At 40.1% G+C, this 13,938-nt stretch overlaps 1 protein-coding gene across 4 annotated transcripts in view; it reads right to left on the bottom strand.

The window, feature by feature from the left end:
• Nucleotides 1–11,894, bottom strand: part of UBE2E3 (ubiquitin conjugating enzyme E2 E3) — an 83,345-nt gene extending 71,451 nt beyond the window's left edge. The window contains exons 1-3 of one of the 4 annotated variants that reach the window (XM_084643460.1): nucleotides 11,778–11,894; nucleotides 9,820–10,022; nucleotides 6,989–7,039 (exon numbers count right to left, since the gene is read on the bottom strand). In XM_084643460.1, the coding sequence (XP_084499586.1) occupies nucleotides 6,989–7,039; nucleotides 9,820–10,013 (245 nt within the window). In that variant the 5' untranslated portion in view covers nucleotides 10,014–10,022; nucleotides 11,778–11,894. Of the gene's footprint in view, nucleotides 1–6,988; nucleotides 7,040–9,819; nucleotides 10,023–10,174; nucleotides 10,430–10,627; nucleotides 10,993–11,130; nucleotides 11,280–11,777 lie in introns of those variants that run through there. The other 3 variants (XM_084643459.1, XM_084643458.1, XM_084643457.1) reach the window with 3 other exon arrangements.
• Nucleotides 11,895–13,938: the final 2,044 nt, after the last annotated feature.

The raw sequence follows: 13,938 nt of genomic DNA, 5'->3' as shown, positions 1-13,938 counted from the left end.
GGGTAATAACTAAATTAGCTTGTAGTGTGAAACCACACCCCGCCCCCCAAAAGCCAGTGCTATTCTATGGTATAACTCCCTTCTATATTCGTACACTTGTAAACGGAGGGAAGTGCTCGTGCTGCTTTCCAGAGTCTTGGTATGCCCGCACCGAGAATGCTCGCTCCGCTCTCAGTGGTAAACTAAAGAAAAAACAAAGGAGAAAAACAAAAATGATACTGAAGGATAAGACATAGGAGGAGAGATGAAGGGAATTAGATTTATTGAGAAACAAGATGACTTGGGGGGATCAGATCAGTCGATAAACAGCTTCAAGATAAGACACATGGAGGAAAGGTTTTATTCATAGCCTGTGAAGACGGCAGGACAAGCAGGTGAAGTTTAAGATAAATATCAAGAGCATTTTTAGCATTAAGAACCCTACTTGTTTTAGTCAAGGCACCATGACTACTGGTATTTAAGGCTGGTACAGAAGATATTACTGAAAATTATATAGGGCCAGATCCTGACCTGAGGTTGAGCAGAAAAGTGGCTTGTAGCCACCTTTGCCCACACACCCAGTCCTAGGAGACTACGAACAGCTCTAAAGGACCACTACAGCTGCCAGCCATCAATGGGGGTAAGGGGACCCTGGCAGTGTCTCCCTAAGCCAAAAGTCAGAAGGAGGGCTGGTGGTGGTGGCATTGTGCTAACAGATCAGGAGTGGATTCTGTTGAAAAATGCACTGAGGGGATCAAACCCCAACGGTGTACTGCCCTACCGTGGGTGGATCTTACCTTTCACAGATACCTTTTGTACTTTAACACTTGTATAACCTGTCATACCAGTAAGGTCCCATTGAACTGAGTGGCCCAGAGCCACAATGGCACACAAGAAGCATTCCTCTGTAAAGTTCCATGAGAATTCCTGGTAGATCTCACTCCCTCCCAGAGTTGAGCCCTCTGATAAGGGCAGAACAGAATAATCCTGGGGCCAACATTCCACTCCCTTCTGATCACACAATTCTGGCTGGGATGCACTCATTGGCTCACCAAATGGACGCAGTAGTTGTAAACTGGCAAGTTTTAAAGCCCTAACAGAGGGACAAAGGGTGCCTGAGAGGCTATGGTACTGAAATATTGAAAGTCACCTACTAGCCAGAGGCTGAAATCCTTGGAAATGCCAGAGTCCTGCTGCACTGTACTGCAATGCATGCTATGGTGCTACCATTAGACAAGGTAATATAACAAAACCCAAGTCTCTTGGGTTACTAATTGCATAGTATGGGCCAAAGGCAGTCTTTGGCATGCAACTCCCTTGTTTATAGACACATGATAAACTGTAAACGGAGTAGGCTGCTGTTGTTTTATTGTAGACTCACCGATGTTCACAGGTACAAATTACATATCACTCAAATCAACCAGATGAAGGCAGAGACCATATGTAAATTCCCTTTGCAAAAATCCTTCATGTTTTAAAATATGAGGTTTATAAACTAATTTAAAGCTAATTATACAAGCAACATAACTGAAAATCTGCGTGGAAGAGCTTATTTCAAGGGACTTATGAGTAATGATGTAATCATAAAGGAAAAGCTTTATTTAAAAACAAAGCTTGGGAAAACCTCAAAGCATTTCTGTACAGTGATAATTTAAAATGAACGGCTCACAAATAATGAATTTTGTTGCAAGTTTAACCAGGGTTAAGGGCAGCTTTTGTTGCAGTCTATCACCGTTCTTGTATCAAGAAACTGTTACTGGAACAAACAAATCTTAATATATTGGGCTTGAAAAATCTATTTGTATCTGTGATGAGTCGGAATTCTCTCTGTGAGTGTCCAACACCTTTTACAAACTCAGACCTTTCATTTAAATTTCCGGACCTACTGTTGCAAAGAAAATCCTCCAAATCTGAAGTGTGTTAACCATTGCTGTGCTGTCTTCCCAAGCTTGCAGAAAGACAGCTCCAGTGCGGCTGCTGTTACTTAGAGCTTTCCCAAGTAAAGCTGAGTGAAAACTGTTGGCACTCAGAAAAATGCGGACATCAGTGAAACAGAGAAATTTTATTCTACTATTGCTTGGGAAGCTATGACATGGGCACCAGAGCTATTCAATGAGGTGGAAAATCAAGGTTGCACAGGATAGCAGACCCACTATCCAACTTCCTCAGCCAACACATCTAGGGAAAGGTACAGGAGCAGAGCTCCGCCCACCTCATGCCCACTTCTGCAGTAGCAAAAGCAACCGCACTGTGAGAACAGATGCAGAAGGAAAATGTTCTTACTCCTGTCCAGCAGCCTGAGAGATGAGGTTTCAAATTTAATCTGTTGTCTAATAGCCAGAGGCTGATACAAAAGATGGAGCCTTCAGCAGATTACAGGGACAGCATCTTGGTGAGAATTTCCCAACACCTGGGAAGGGAGGAGTTGACCGTCTTATTTGGGCACTGTCCTTGGACTCTTCCATTTGCAGACTTTGCCTGGTACGTTTAGGCATCTAGCTATCAGGTATCTGGTAAAATTTGTAAGCATTGCGTGAGAGGACTATGTTAGAAAAGCAGTGCAGAGTTCTGAGACTACAGCTTGGTCTACGTGTTTAAATTCACCTGTTTAAATTCAATCTGTTTTTAAACCCATTTAGTTACACTAGGGCAAGCCCTTGTGGTGGGCACTCTTGTTTTCTGTTGCCAGTCAACTGAAGCTAAACCAAAAAAAACCCACCACTGTTAAACTGAAATAAATGTGGTAACATAGGCCTTGTGTAACGCCAACAGACCCCAATCGCTGGTGGGCAGGATTGAACCTGGGACCATGAGCCTCTTCTGCTAGCTCATGCTGTAGCAGACTCAGTCTCTAGCTGGGCTAGGTGCCACTAGACGTGGGACAGAGTGCCACACCAACCATGCATGGGTTACACTTTCACCGGTATAACTAAATCTGTTTAAATTAAGATGTTAGGTTAAACTGGTGCAACTTTCTTTCATAGACAAGCCCTGGTTAATTTTGGAATGGAAAGCAGGAGAAGAAAAGAAACAGGAAAATGTGCACTCCAGCTATTCTGGAGCAGCAGAGCAGCTCATCAGCAATCCTGGGAAGTTGCTGAAATTTACAGCATCCTAGGAACTGCTCTAAGTTGTGCCAAGAAATAGCAAGAATCCAGAAAATGCAACAGTGAAACAAAGCCACCCTTCCCCCATTCCCTTTCAGCTGCAGCTTCTGAGTGGCACATCTCAGAATTGCAGACTCAGATGCAGCCTTAACTAAGGAGTAGTGACTTCCATTCTAGAATAGCTTTGTGCTATGCACTAAAAAGTTATTCCAGACATGTGTCAAACCTATAAGAAAATCTCAGCAGCATGGATTTACAATGCATTATGTGAAAAAGAACCTTGTAATACTATTCTGAAAATGTATAAAGGTGAGATTTGGCACACTTCTATACCTTGAAGCATGTTTGAGCATTTGACCATGGTTTGAAAAAGAGCTGCCTAGATGCAATGGAGTAAGAAGGACCTTTTAAAGCCCTGCTTTATAGTGTGAAATGCAGAAAAGACATTAAATACAACACACTGTATCAAACAGTAAGGTACTGAGTAAAGCCAACAAAAGCAAGAAAATTTGGCATTAAGGTTCTCTGTCTTCAATCTACCTCTGTGTCCTAGTATTACAGTATATCTTGGAATCACTCATCCAAGACTCCTGTCTTTAGACACAAGAGAGGTCTTAAGGATAAAGTGGCACTTAATTTCCTTGCTTTTGTTATTTAAATCTGAATCTTAAGTTTCTTTTAACATAGATTTCTGGGGCCCTATCATGCCATCATTGCACTTGGGGAAATCCTACTCAAGTCAGAGAAGTTCACAGTGTGACATGATTTAGCAGGGTACAGCCTTTACCAAGTACCTTGAATAGAAACCAAAGGGCAACCCTGAGCACTCAAGCAATGTGAATCTCACTTAGGACTTTAGCATGTTTACAAAACAGATGCTGTAGATGTGGCTGTGGGAAGGTTTAAACAGCCAGGGGAAATCCACACTTTTCTTGTTCGTGAATTGAGGTCTACCCACCAGTCAGACATGAGTCTAGCTACAAAGGGCTAGTTTTCTTAAGCTTTTTTTTAATTTGTAATTTTAGTGCATTTCATATTTTGTACTTAAGTAACTTTTTTTACCCACTGCTACAAATGGAACAAAAGCATATTCCGGTTTGTGTAAAATCAGACAGACCTATGCAGCTCAATGGCTGATGTACTAATACCTAAAGCCATCACCCTGTCTGTAGCCCTGTACTCCTGACAGAGCTGTAACAAATGGATACATTTAGGCCAGGTAAATGCAGACCAGATTTACTTACTGAGACCCTCAAGTGTCTGCTGAACATTGAATATTCATCAGCTAAAACAATTACACTTAGCATGAGCTACATGTTTTAAATGGCATGGAAAGCAGTTTGTACAGTACCATGCTTATAGTTATTGAGCAGCAACTAAACATTATTCTATGATGTATTATCCCCAACAGTTTTTACGAAAATTGTTAATACATTACACAAAACACATTACACAATGGATAAATACCATTCAACCCTTGTATTGCATCCTGTTAAACAGTAATACTTTGTCTTTCATGTAGTACTATCACCTTATTAGCACTAAGGAATTTTACACATCTAATTTATTTTTACCATTTATGCATTTCTGCTTGTACAATGAGTCATTTTTGTTACCATTCAATTTTGCATTATGTGCTGCCGTGATCCTGCAACATTATGGTTGCAAATAAGACAGGCACATTTATGGTCAAATTGAAAAAAACACTCTTCATTACCATTAAGAAACTTCTTCTGGACATTTTTAATGAATAGCAAACCTTTCTAATTTTTTAAACACACTTTTAACCTATATTATGAGCCCAAATCTAACTGACATTGTTTTTTTACCATCTCTGAGAAATTACATTTCCCTCAAATACGTAAGAGGCGAAATAGAATTTTGTCACTTATTGCACGCAGAGCAATTGAGGTATAGCATGCATCTGCTGTGTCAGTTTCTGCTGCCAAATCTGTGCTATAAGAAGGTATATGATATTTTCCGCTTCACTATTCTACATGCAACAAAATGCTGCATTCATTTCCTATTAAAAGCTTTCTGTAAAATAAATAAATAAATAAATAAATAAAACCCTCTGTTTTGAGTTCCAATCTATGGTGCTCCTGGAGTCCATGGAATTCTCTGCCCATATTGTTCATCTCAAAAATCTGACTCGTCTAAAGAGGGATGCACCAAGGTCTTTTTCACATATATTGCTGATCTTACACAAGGTGGAAGGTACGTGCCAAAAAGTTGCACTGAGGAAAATGCTGCAATTTCTCTTTAAATATAATACGTATGAGGCACACAGGAATAGAATTATAGATTTCTTCAATGGCCAAAAATATTTTTTCCACGCACTCTCACAGAAATCAAATAATTTTAGACTTTTTTGTTTGTTTTTTTCCTAGTTCTTAACAATGGTCCCTGTGCTGTGGTTGGTCATGTCTACCCTGAAGACTTTATCTATGTAGATATACTTAAGCTGATACCAGAGGAGCAAATTTTCCCAGAGGTTAAATATGCTTGTATCAGATGTTACAGCAGAGGGTAAATATCTCCTTCTGAAAGTCATTTGTAATGTAATGTGCCCAAAATGGGTAACGAGCAAGACACGCTTTGAAAGTAAAAAGTGAAGCACCTCTGGCTTATTTCCTTGGAATACCCTTTCTCCCATACCATGCCACCTTTTGGTCTCTGATAGCTCTAAAATGAAGGGGATGTAAAACTAGAGAGCCATACTGCTTTGATCAGGGAAGACAGTGACCATACACACATATACATAAAACTATTACAGGGCATCCATGGCATGAACCTCTCCAGATAAGATACCCTTCTCGTAAAAGTCAAATAAAAGAACAAAGTTGTGATAAATCCCAGGCATCCAGATACAAATATGAAAAAATACATCTTTACTGAGTTGTAAAAACTCCTTTTACCAAAGTCTTCCAACTACTCAATATACCAAAAAAGCCAAATAAAACTCCAGAATATTTGCAGTATTCTCACATATGAACAATGCCGGCATTGTACAATATCCGTTAAACTAAGTACCCTTTATGCACAGACAGCCTGCTGAAATATGTATAATAGAAAGGTATCTTATTTAAACCTAAAAAGATTTATTACAGATTTCAACATTGGAAGCTTACAGTCAACATGAAATCTTTTCTTAAAATAAATATGCACCGCAGTTGATAATTTTTCAGCAAGTTTTAAAGATAAAAAGTTGGTTTAGTCAATTATGTTACTGTTTAAGTTTCTTATGGACTCTTCACCACACTAGTCTTAATTTTCTTTAAGACTGCATAAATCACTAATCTCTTATACACTCTAATTTCACTTTCTAAAACTACCAATAGTCTCTCACTCCACTAGGGAATTTCCTTAAAATACCATGTATCAAGACAATACAATCTCTGGCCAATAGACAGAAACTTTAAATGTAATACTTCAGCTTTACTCTAAACCACTTCACTGTAATAAGATGAAAAATGTAAAAAATAAATCTCACACAGTTATTTATCTAAATTTTAGAGCATCGTCACTTTCCTATATCTCAGCACTCAAAAGGTAAGTTAAAATTGTGTACAAGCAGAAACTTCAAAGCTTTAGTACATTTGGAAGTTTATATAACACTGACTTTAAAATACGCAATGAACCTCTGCAGAAAAATCTACTGAACCAACTCTACCATTCATATCCATCTCAATGAGACAACTACTACATGTACTTGAAAATCCAAACTTTGTGATACGTTATCAAATGTTCCCTGACAATTGTTCAATTTACCTTACACAATGTTTATATTATAGTTGTCCACTTACAAACATTAAATAACTGCTTGTCTGTTCTGCTGAGCAAACATCTCTACCTGTTTTAATTTCCGATCACTGTCCACAATTTAAAAAGTTGTTACATACCTGCAGTTAGGAGGAGGATCAAGGGTTATTTCAGCTAGCTCCTTCTGAATTCTGTGGGTGAAATGAGAACAGACACAAAGCATTTGAGATAGTCTATAGAATAAATCAGGAATTACACTGCCCTCTACCACCATGCAGTTAAATGCAAGATTGGCTGTGCCTTCAGTAATGCTAACATGGCTGCTTCCTCTTTGTTCTCAGAGGCATAACCCAAATCCCATAACAGAGAAACTTTGCAGCTTTTTTCTTACTTGATACAGTAAATAGGTAGAACATTTACACCTGAGATAGGTAGAAATATCCCACAAGTACTCATAAAAGTAACTATTATCCATATCTAAATGCTTTTTACCAGAGAGATTTTCTTTTCAAGCTTATATGCAAATGAGGGAAGGGGGGGGACTATACAGGCATATTTGACAATGACTTTAAACCAGTGCAACAGAGCTGTAACTGAGGCTGAATTAATAAGCTATATTGTGACTAAGTGGATGTTTTTGACAATATTTTACCTGCTGCTTCATACTGTATTTAAATAGTAAATCTATAAATTTCCCAAGCTGCTTTTATTACTGGAATAATTCTTGGAGAACCAACTTTGCTTCTGTACACACACTCCTCTCCCAAGATAAGACAGTATTTTTGCTGTTTTTATATAATATTAGTAAAATAAATTATCTTAATCAGAAATAATCCATGATCGTTTCACTGTCTCCTTTGACAGCAGTTACAGAAGTGCTAATAATATCCAGAATATTTTCTAAACTTTTTGTCAATTAAACAAGTTATCCAGAAAAATATGCTTAGTGTAAAAGGTGTGTATTAAACTACTTCTAAGGACTAAAGAAATTTTGTTTCTTGCTGCTAATTATCTGTAAGCCAAGAGATACTAACTTTTTAGAAAAGTAGGCCCATAAAAATAAGACTGAACAACTGTCAATATGCTATTGATTCCAATTTAAATGAGATAAACAAAACCTGATCCTGAAAGACCTTTCAGGAATAGTCCTATTAAGTTCAATTAGATGACTCAGTACTACTCAAGATATGTGGAATCAGACCCCATCATGATTGAGGAAAAGAAAGTCACACTGAAAAATTCAGTGGACAGATTTTCTGTACAATACATCTCAAGCTTTTCAAAAGGGCTGACAAAAGCATTATCTTAAACATATTATACTACAAGTTATACAAATAATCAAATACTTTAGCTTCTTTACTGAGGGTATGTCCACCTGACAAATGGTATAGCTGTAGTGTGTCAAGCAACATTGCTGTACTGTACACACTTACTACAGCAACAAAAGGGGGTTTTCTGTCACTTATAGTAAATCCACCCCCTCAAGAGGAGATAGCTGGGTCGATGGAGTTCTCCCACTTACCTAGCTGCATCTACAACGAGGGTTAGGTCAACCTAATTATGTCATATGGTATGAAATGTTTCACAGCCTGGCCCCTGAACAATGTAGCTAGGTTGACCTAAGTTTCAAGTGTAGACCAGGCCTGATTTAAAGTATCTACCTTAGATATTCCTATTTTAGACCTCTATTTCTTTACAAGTACAAAAATCAGTGAAAAATACAGATAGTATTTTACTTATGGCTAACACTTTAACATTTCAAGGAGTATTTACTGAACTGGAATATAAAACTCCTGAGGTCTTTATGAAAGTTTGAGCTACAGTGTCCATGCTGAATAAGCAAAGCACAAAGTTGTTCAATAGAGAACTGACTCTAAAATTAAAAAATCATTTTTTCACTGTTACTCTTCAGATCTATTTGCTATTGGCCATAATGTAATATGTATTCTGAAGGAAAAGTGAATTTAAGGGAAAGGTTTAGTAAATTGTGTCTTATCTCAAAAGACCACAGCAGATCAAGGGATTTAAAATCTGCCTGTTTCACATGGCTGAAGTTAAAGAAAATACTTACTGAAAGCCAGTCTGACAGAAATTTTATATGTAAATACAGATATTTATCAAATCGACTACAAGAGGTTTGTGAAGTTTGACACTTAAAAGTAGAGGCTATATATTAATCTCCAGAGTCTGATTCTGCAGGCCCTATTAAGGCAAATGTCCTATTGAAGTTGGTAGTTTTTCCCAAGTAAGAACTAGAGAATAACACATTATATTGCATCCGATGAAGTGAGCTGTAGCTCACGAAAGCTTATGCTCAAATAAATTGGTTAGTCTCTAAGGTGCCACTAGTCCTCCTTTTCTTTTTGCGAATATAGACTAACACGGCTGCTACTCTGAAACCTGACATTATATTAGGTTACTGTATATAAAGGATATACTGAATGTTGGCATGAAAAGAAAGTTATAAGTACAATCCCAAACCCATCTATTTTTGCACCAGTTAAGTTTTTGTAAATATTTTTATATTCAATAGCACTGATTGTCAACAGTACACACAGTCTATTGAAATCCACCAGAAGGATGGTACTCTACACAAATAAAGAAGAAAGGCTAAGCCTTTGAACTCAGATGGAAAAAATGTTTACAGTTCTCATACTACTTGCAAGGATAAAATTCATGTTGGTGAATAAAAGCTTTTAGTAGCCAATATTTTAATTTTTAAAGTTATACAGTTCTTAAGTGTCTCTTCCAAAGAAATGTGACAAGTTTATTTAATGGTTAGCTTACTAACAGTCTCATTATTGAAGCTATTGATTGACAGCCTCCTAACTCAAAAAAGTTTGTAATTCAGTAAATGACTCCCTAACACAGCTTTGCAAGAATCCATCTGTCTTAAAAATGCAGTGCAAATATTACAGTTAAAAAAAATACAGCGATAGAATGTTTTACAATCACTTCTTATAGTTATTACCTTTTAGCACTAGTGGATAGCTTAGCAGTAGTTTTGCTGGATAGTTTGGTATTTTTCTTCTGCTGGGTTGCAGAAGGTTTTCTTTCTTCTTGCTCTTCAGGTTCTGGTGCTGGCGGGTCCCTCTGATCTGCATCTGAACTACCACTGCTGGTACTTGGACTTTCATCATCTGACCTTTGCCTGTCACTGGACATGGTGGTGAACTTTTGGGGGAGGAAAAGAGAGGGGAGGGGGAAAAAGCAGAGTTTACTGTAGGTTGCAGTTTGACAGTTACAAAGTAATATTTACACTTTTTTCTTTTTAAATATAGAGCTCTCCAGGTTTTTTTAAAGCCCATTCACACTTTTCCCCATACCTTAGACAACATATCAATTGTCTGCTTTATGCGAAGCCAGGAGACAGGGACTTTAGCAGGGTCCTTCAGGCAATGAAGCATTAATAACTTATGACACATTGTCAGTAACAGACCTCGCTGAAAATGTTTTTTAAAAAGTCACTAATACCCTGTAAATATTTACACTGGAGCAGAGTATTGTATAGGGTCCAAGCAGCCAGACCACCCCCTCTCTCTGAGACAATATATGGCCAATAACACTCCGGCTGATTTCAGATTGAAATTTACACTCACTCTGTCTCTTTGTATTTAAAGGGCCGTGAGGAGGAGGAGTGATTTTTTTTTTTTAAAACACCGTACATTTAAAACAACTCAGAAAGCAGAAGCCTCGGTTATTTACATGGCCAGGAGCAAGAATTGCATTTGGCCACCACAAAGCTCCTGGAGGGGGAAGAAGCATAATTAAAGCTGCACCTTCTGCAAAGCTTTCAACGCCACCGATTCTTGATCAGTTTGTACAAAACAGACCGACATTTTTAGGGGGAAAAATTATATAGATACACGCGGGAGGCACCCAAATGGGGGTGGGGGGGTGTGCTGAAAAAGAAAATGAAGCTCCTAGTAGGAAATTGCAGCAGGGTTGAAATGCAGCTTTGCACACACACACTCGCCCCCTTCCTCCCGCCCCCGTTGGCTTTGTGGGGAGAGATCGAGCTTCCAGCGAGGAGGGTACGGAGGGGTTGTTATGGTAGGAGGCTCTCCAGGATCAGCATGGTGTGTGTGCACCAAGTGAGGCGTGAACTCAGTCCCGGCTCCTCTCTCTCCCGGCCACCGACAGGCAGCAAGCGCTGAAAACAAGAACAAAGCTCCCTCTACCAACCTTCCCCCCCCCGCCCCCGCGCCTCCTCCTTCTCCTCCTCCCCCCACCAAGCTCGCCCAGGCTCCTGCTGCAGCCACCTAACCCGCTTCTCCTTTACCTTCGCAGCCGTCCTGTCCCGGTGTTAGGTCGGAGGGGAGGGATGGAGGGGGGGAGGGAAGGGGATACAGTATCGGTGGAGGGGCTGGAGGAAGCCGGGGGGATATAAAGCAGCAGAGGAGGCTCTGTGGCCGGGCAGTGTGGAACATTGAGAGTCGGAGCAGGGGGGAGAGACGGGGGGAGGGTGCAGTGCGGCTCGGTGGCCGGAGGGTGGCGCTGGCGTGCCCCCTTTTTGCAAAGCGGGCTCCCGCGGCGGGGCAGGGGGTAAGAGGGGAGAGAGAGAACGCGATCTTCCACTGGGGGGAAGGAGGCCGGATGGAACGGGGAAGAGCCGAGCGTTCTATCGCCTCCGCCCCCTTGTGTCGCTACGTTCGGATTGAGAATATTGCAATCAGCAAAGTTCCAAACGACATGGGGGCGGGGGAATGGGCGCTCGCTCCCTGGCTGGTAGAGCGCGCCCCCCTCTGGGCTGCGGCGCGCGCACGCTCTCTCGCTCCTCTACCTTTGAAGGGTGCGTGCGTTCTCCGGGCCTGGCCAAGGACAAAGAGTTGGTCCTTGTGCAGCCCCCAAGTTGGCATTGGCAGCCTGGACCTTGCTTGTGTGCCTTACTAGTGGCTGGTCCCGTCCCCCCTTCGCCCATACAGATACCTTTCTCGCAAGCTTGCAACTCCCGAGCAGCCACTACGGGAGGAAGAGCCTGAGATCCTGAAATTACTTCAGTGCCATGCACAAGTGTGCAAAATCTTGCTGGGGCCTCGCCAAAGCAGCGAAACTGACTTGCTCTGTTTTTCCCGGCGTCCCCTCTCTTACTCACTGCTGTTTATAGGGTTGGTCACTGAACCTGCGGTGGAAAGAGGCAGGTCACTCAGGAGTAAATGTATTTATTTGGGCACTGGAATTGGTTGGGTGTGAATAATATAGTGCCTTAACAGACGGCATGTCAAGTCTGAGTGAAAGCTAAATTCTGCCAGGTTTTGTCCCCAGCACCAAATCCCACTGCCTCAACTGGTAACATGTTCAGTCTTTCTTGCTGCAAAATCTGGGCCCTAGTGTGCCCCAGCACAGGAGTGCTGCAAAAATCCAGGTCCTTCTGGACCCAGCCAATTTTTGGGACCCCAGCCCTTAAATTAAAAATGTATAAATAGAGAAGATGTTTCACTGCTCTTACTGTCCCTTAAAATTCCAGACCTAGTAGCCCAGTCCCACAAAAACTCTGATCCAGCAAACAAGGGCCACAAACCCAGAAACTGTGCCATCAAAACAGGCAAGAAGTGCTGCGACCTTTCTACACACCCAAAAAAAAAAAAAAATCAAATCTATACACCCCAGTACAAGAAAGTTGTAAAAACTCTTATTTGGCACCTGTGTCCTGCTGCATCCAGCCAACTTTTATATCTTTCTTTATATCTAAATTACACAGCTTCTCTTCGTGCACTAGAATAATCCAGGCCTTAAGGTATTGTGGTGCAACAGTGCTGCAAAAAGAGGTGGAGATATGCATTTCACAACTATATAAAACAAGCAGCAACAAAGTTAGCCATATGTATTCAAAATCATATTTCTTCTAAAGTACTGTCAACAGCATGCTGATCTGCCATACTCCATAAATGACCAGCCATACAAGCTGTAAAATCTATTTTTTAGGGGGGAGAGGTGTCAAGCATAATGATCACAATATATGCCAACTGGAGGATCATTTTACAGAGAAGCTGGTTTAGGATGGAGAGTCATTTTCTTCCCCTGTCTAGTCATGCAGAGAGTAATTTCTGGTGGTTACTATTCCACTATATGATGTAAATAACTAAACGCAATCAACAGCTGGAGTATTTGTATGTGGCAAAAGTGGGGACAGTATGAATCTAGCACAAGAAGGATGAAAAACTGAATATTCCAACGTTGTCCAAGAGATGATCATATTGAAAATTAAATCACCTTGTATTGGAAAATTGATCATAGCCCAACAATATTTGTAAAGAGTAGATAGTAGTTGATGTGGATGGGTGAGAATGGGATGGGAAAGGACTGTTTAAAATAATGTATTACTTGAAATGTTTGTGCAAAGACCAAATACAGCGATTAACAAGAAATCTCCTTTGAAAAGTGTTGCCCACAAAACAGTTCACACCTTTAGCCAAATGACTTAAAACTACTGTATTTTCTTAGGATTAATGGGATCCAGGAGCCAGAGTGTGTATTCTGTGATCTAAAAGGAATAAACAATTGGATGTGTCTGAGTTGACAGTCCTCTGGGTAACTGAAGTTAGTACAAATGAAATGTATGCTAAAGGTTTGGTGGAAGTGTGTAGTGATGTGATGTGGAGAAATAGTGGAGGTTTGTTTGTTAAAGTACGCTATGGAGAATTCCCCACTCACCACTACAGGCAATTTGCCCCTGAGGTATGCTGTAGAAAATTCCTAGCATAAACAGTATCTAATATGATGAGCAATCTGGGCATAATTAGTAAAAGAGAGACATGGCAATATCAAAATCTAACAGTCAGCACTACAAGGCTTTTGTTAATATGTGGACGATGCTACAATATGGTGCTTATTAGATTCAGAGAACTTTGAAAGTCAGGATTAAGTATTTTAAATAATATTTTATTATAGGTGAAAATTAACAATACAGCCCAGCTATCCAAAGAAGGATAATTATGAAATGATAATGCAGTGTGAGTGTAATTAAACTGGTCAAAGGTTGCTCACCGTATCAGCCACTACATACTTGTTCCTGTGTGACTTTTAGGACGTAAAATGAAAATAAAAAGAGAGCCCATTTAACAAGGATTAACTGAAAAGACAGACTAGA

Source organism: Lepidochelys olivacea (genome assembly GCF_965140295.1).
Source record: "Lepidochelys olivacea isolate rLepOli2 genome assembly, chromosome: 11".
Classification (NCBI taxonomy): domain Eukaryota; kingdom Metazoa; phylum Chordata; order Testudines; family Cheloniidae; genus Lepidochelys; species Lepidochelys olivacea.
Note: the sequence above shows the minus strand (reverse complement) of the source record. Positions and strands in the feature narration are given on the sequence as shown.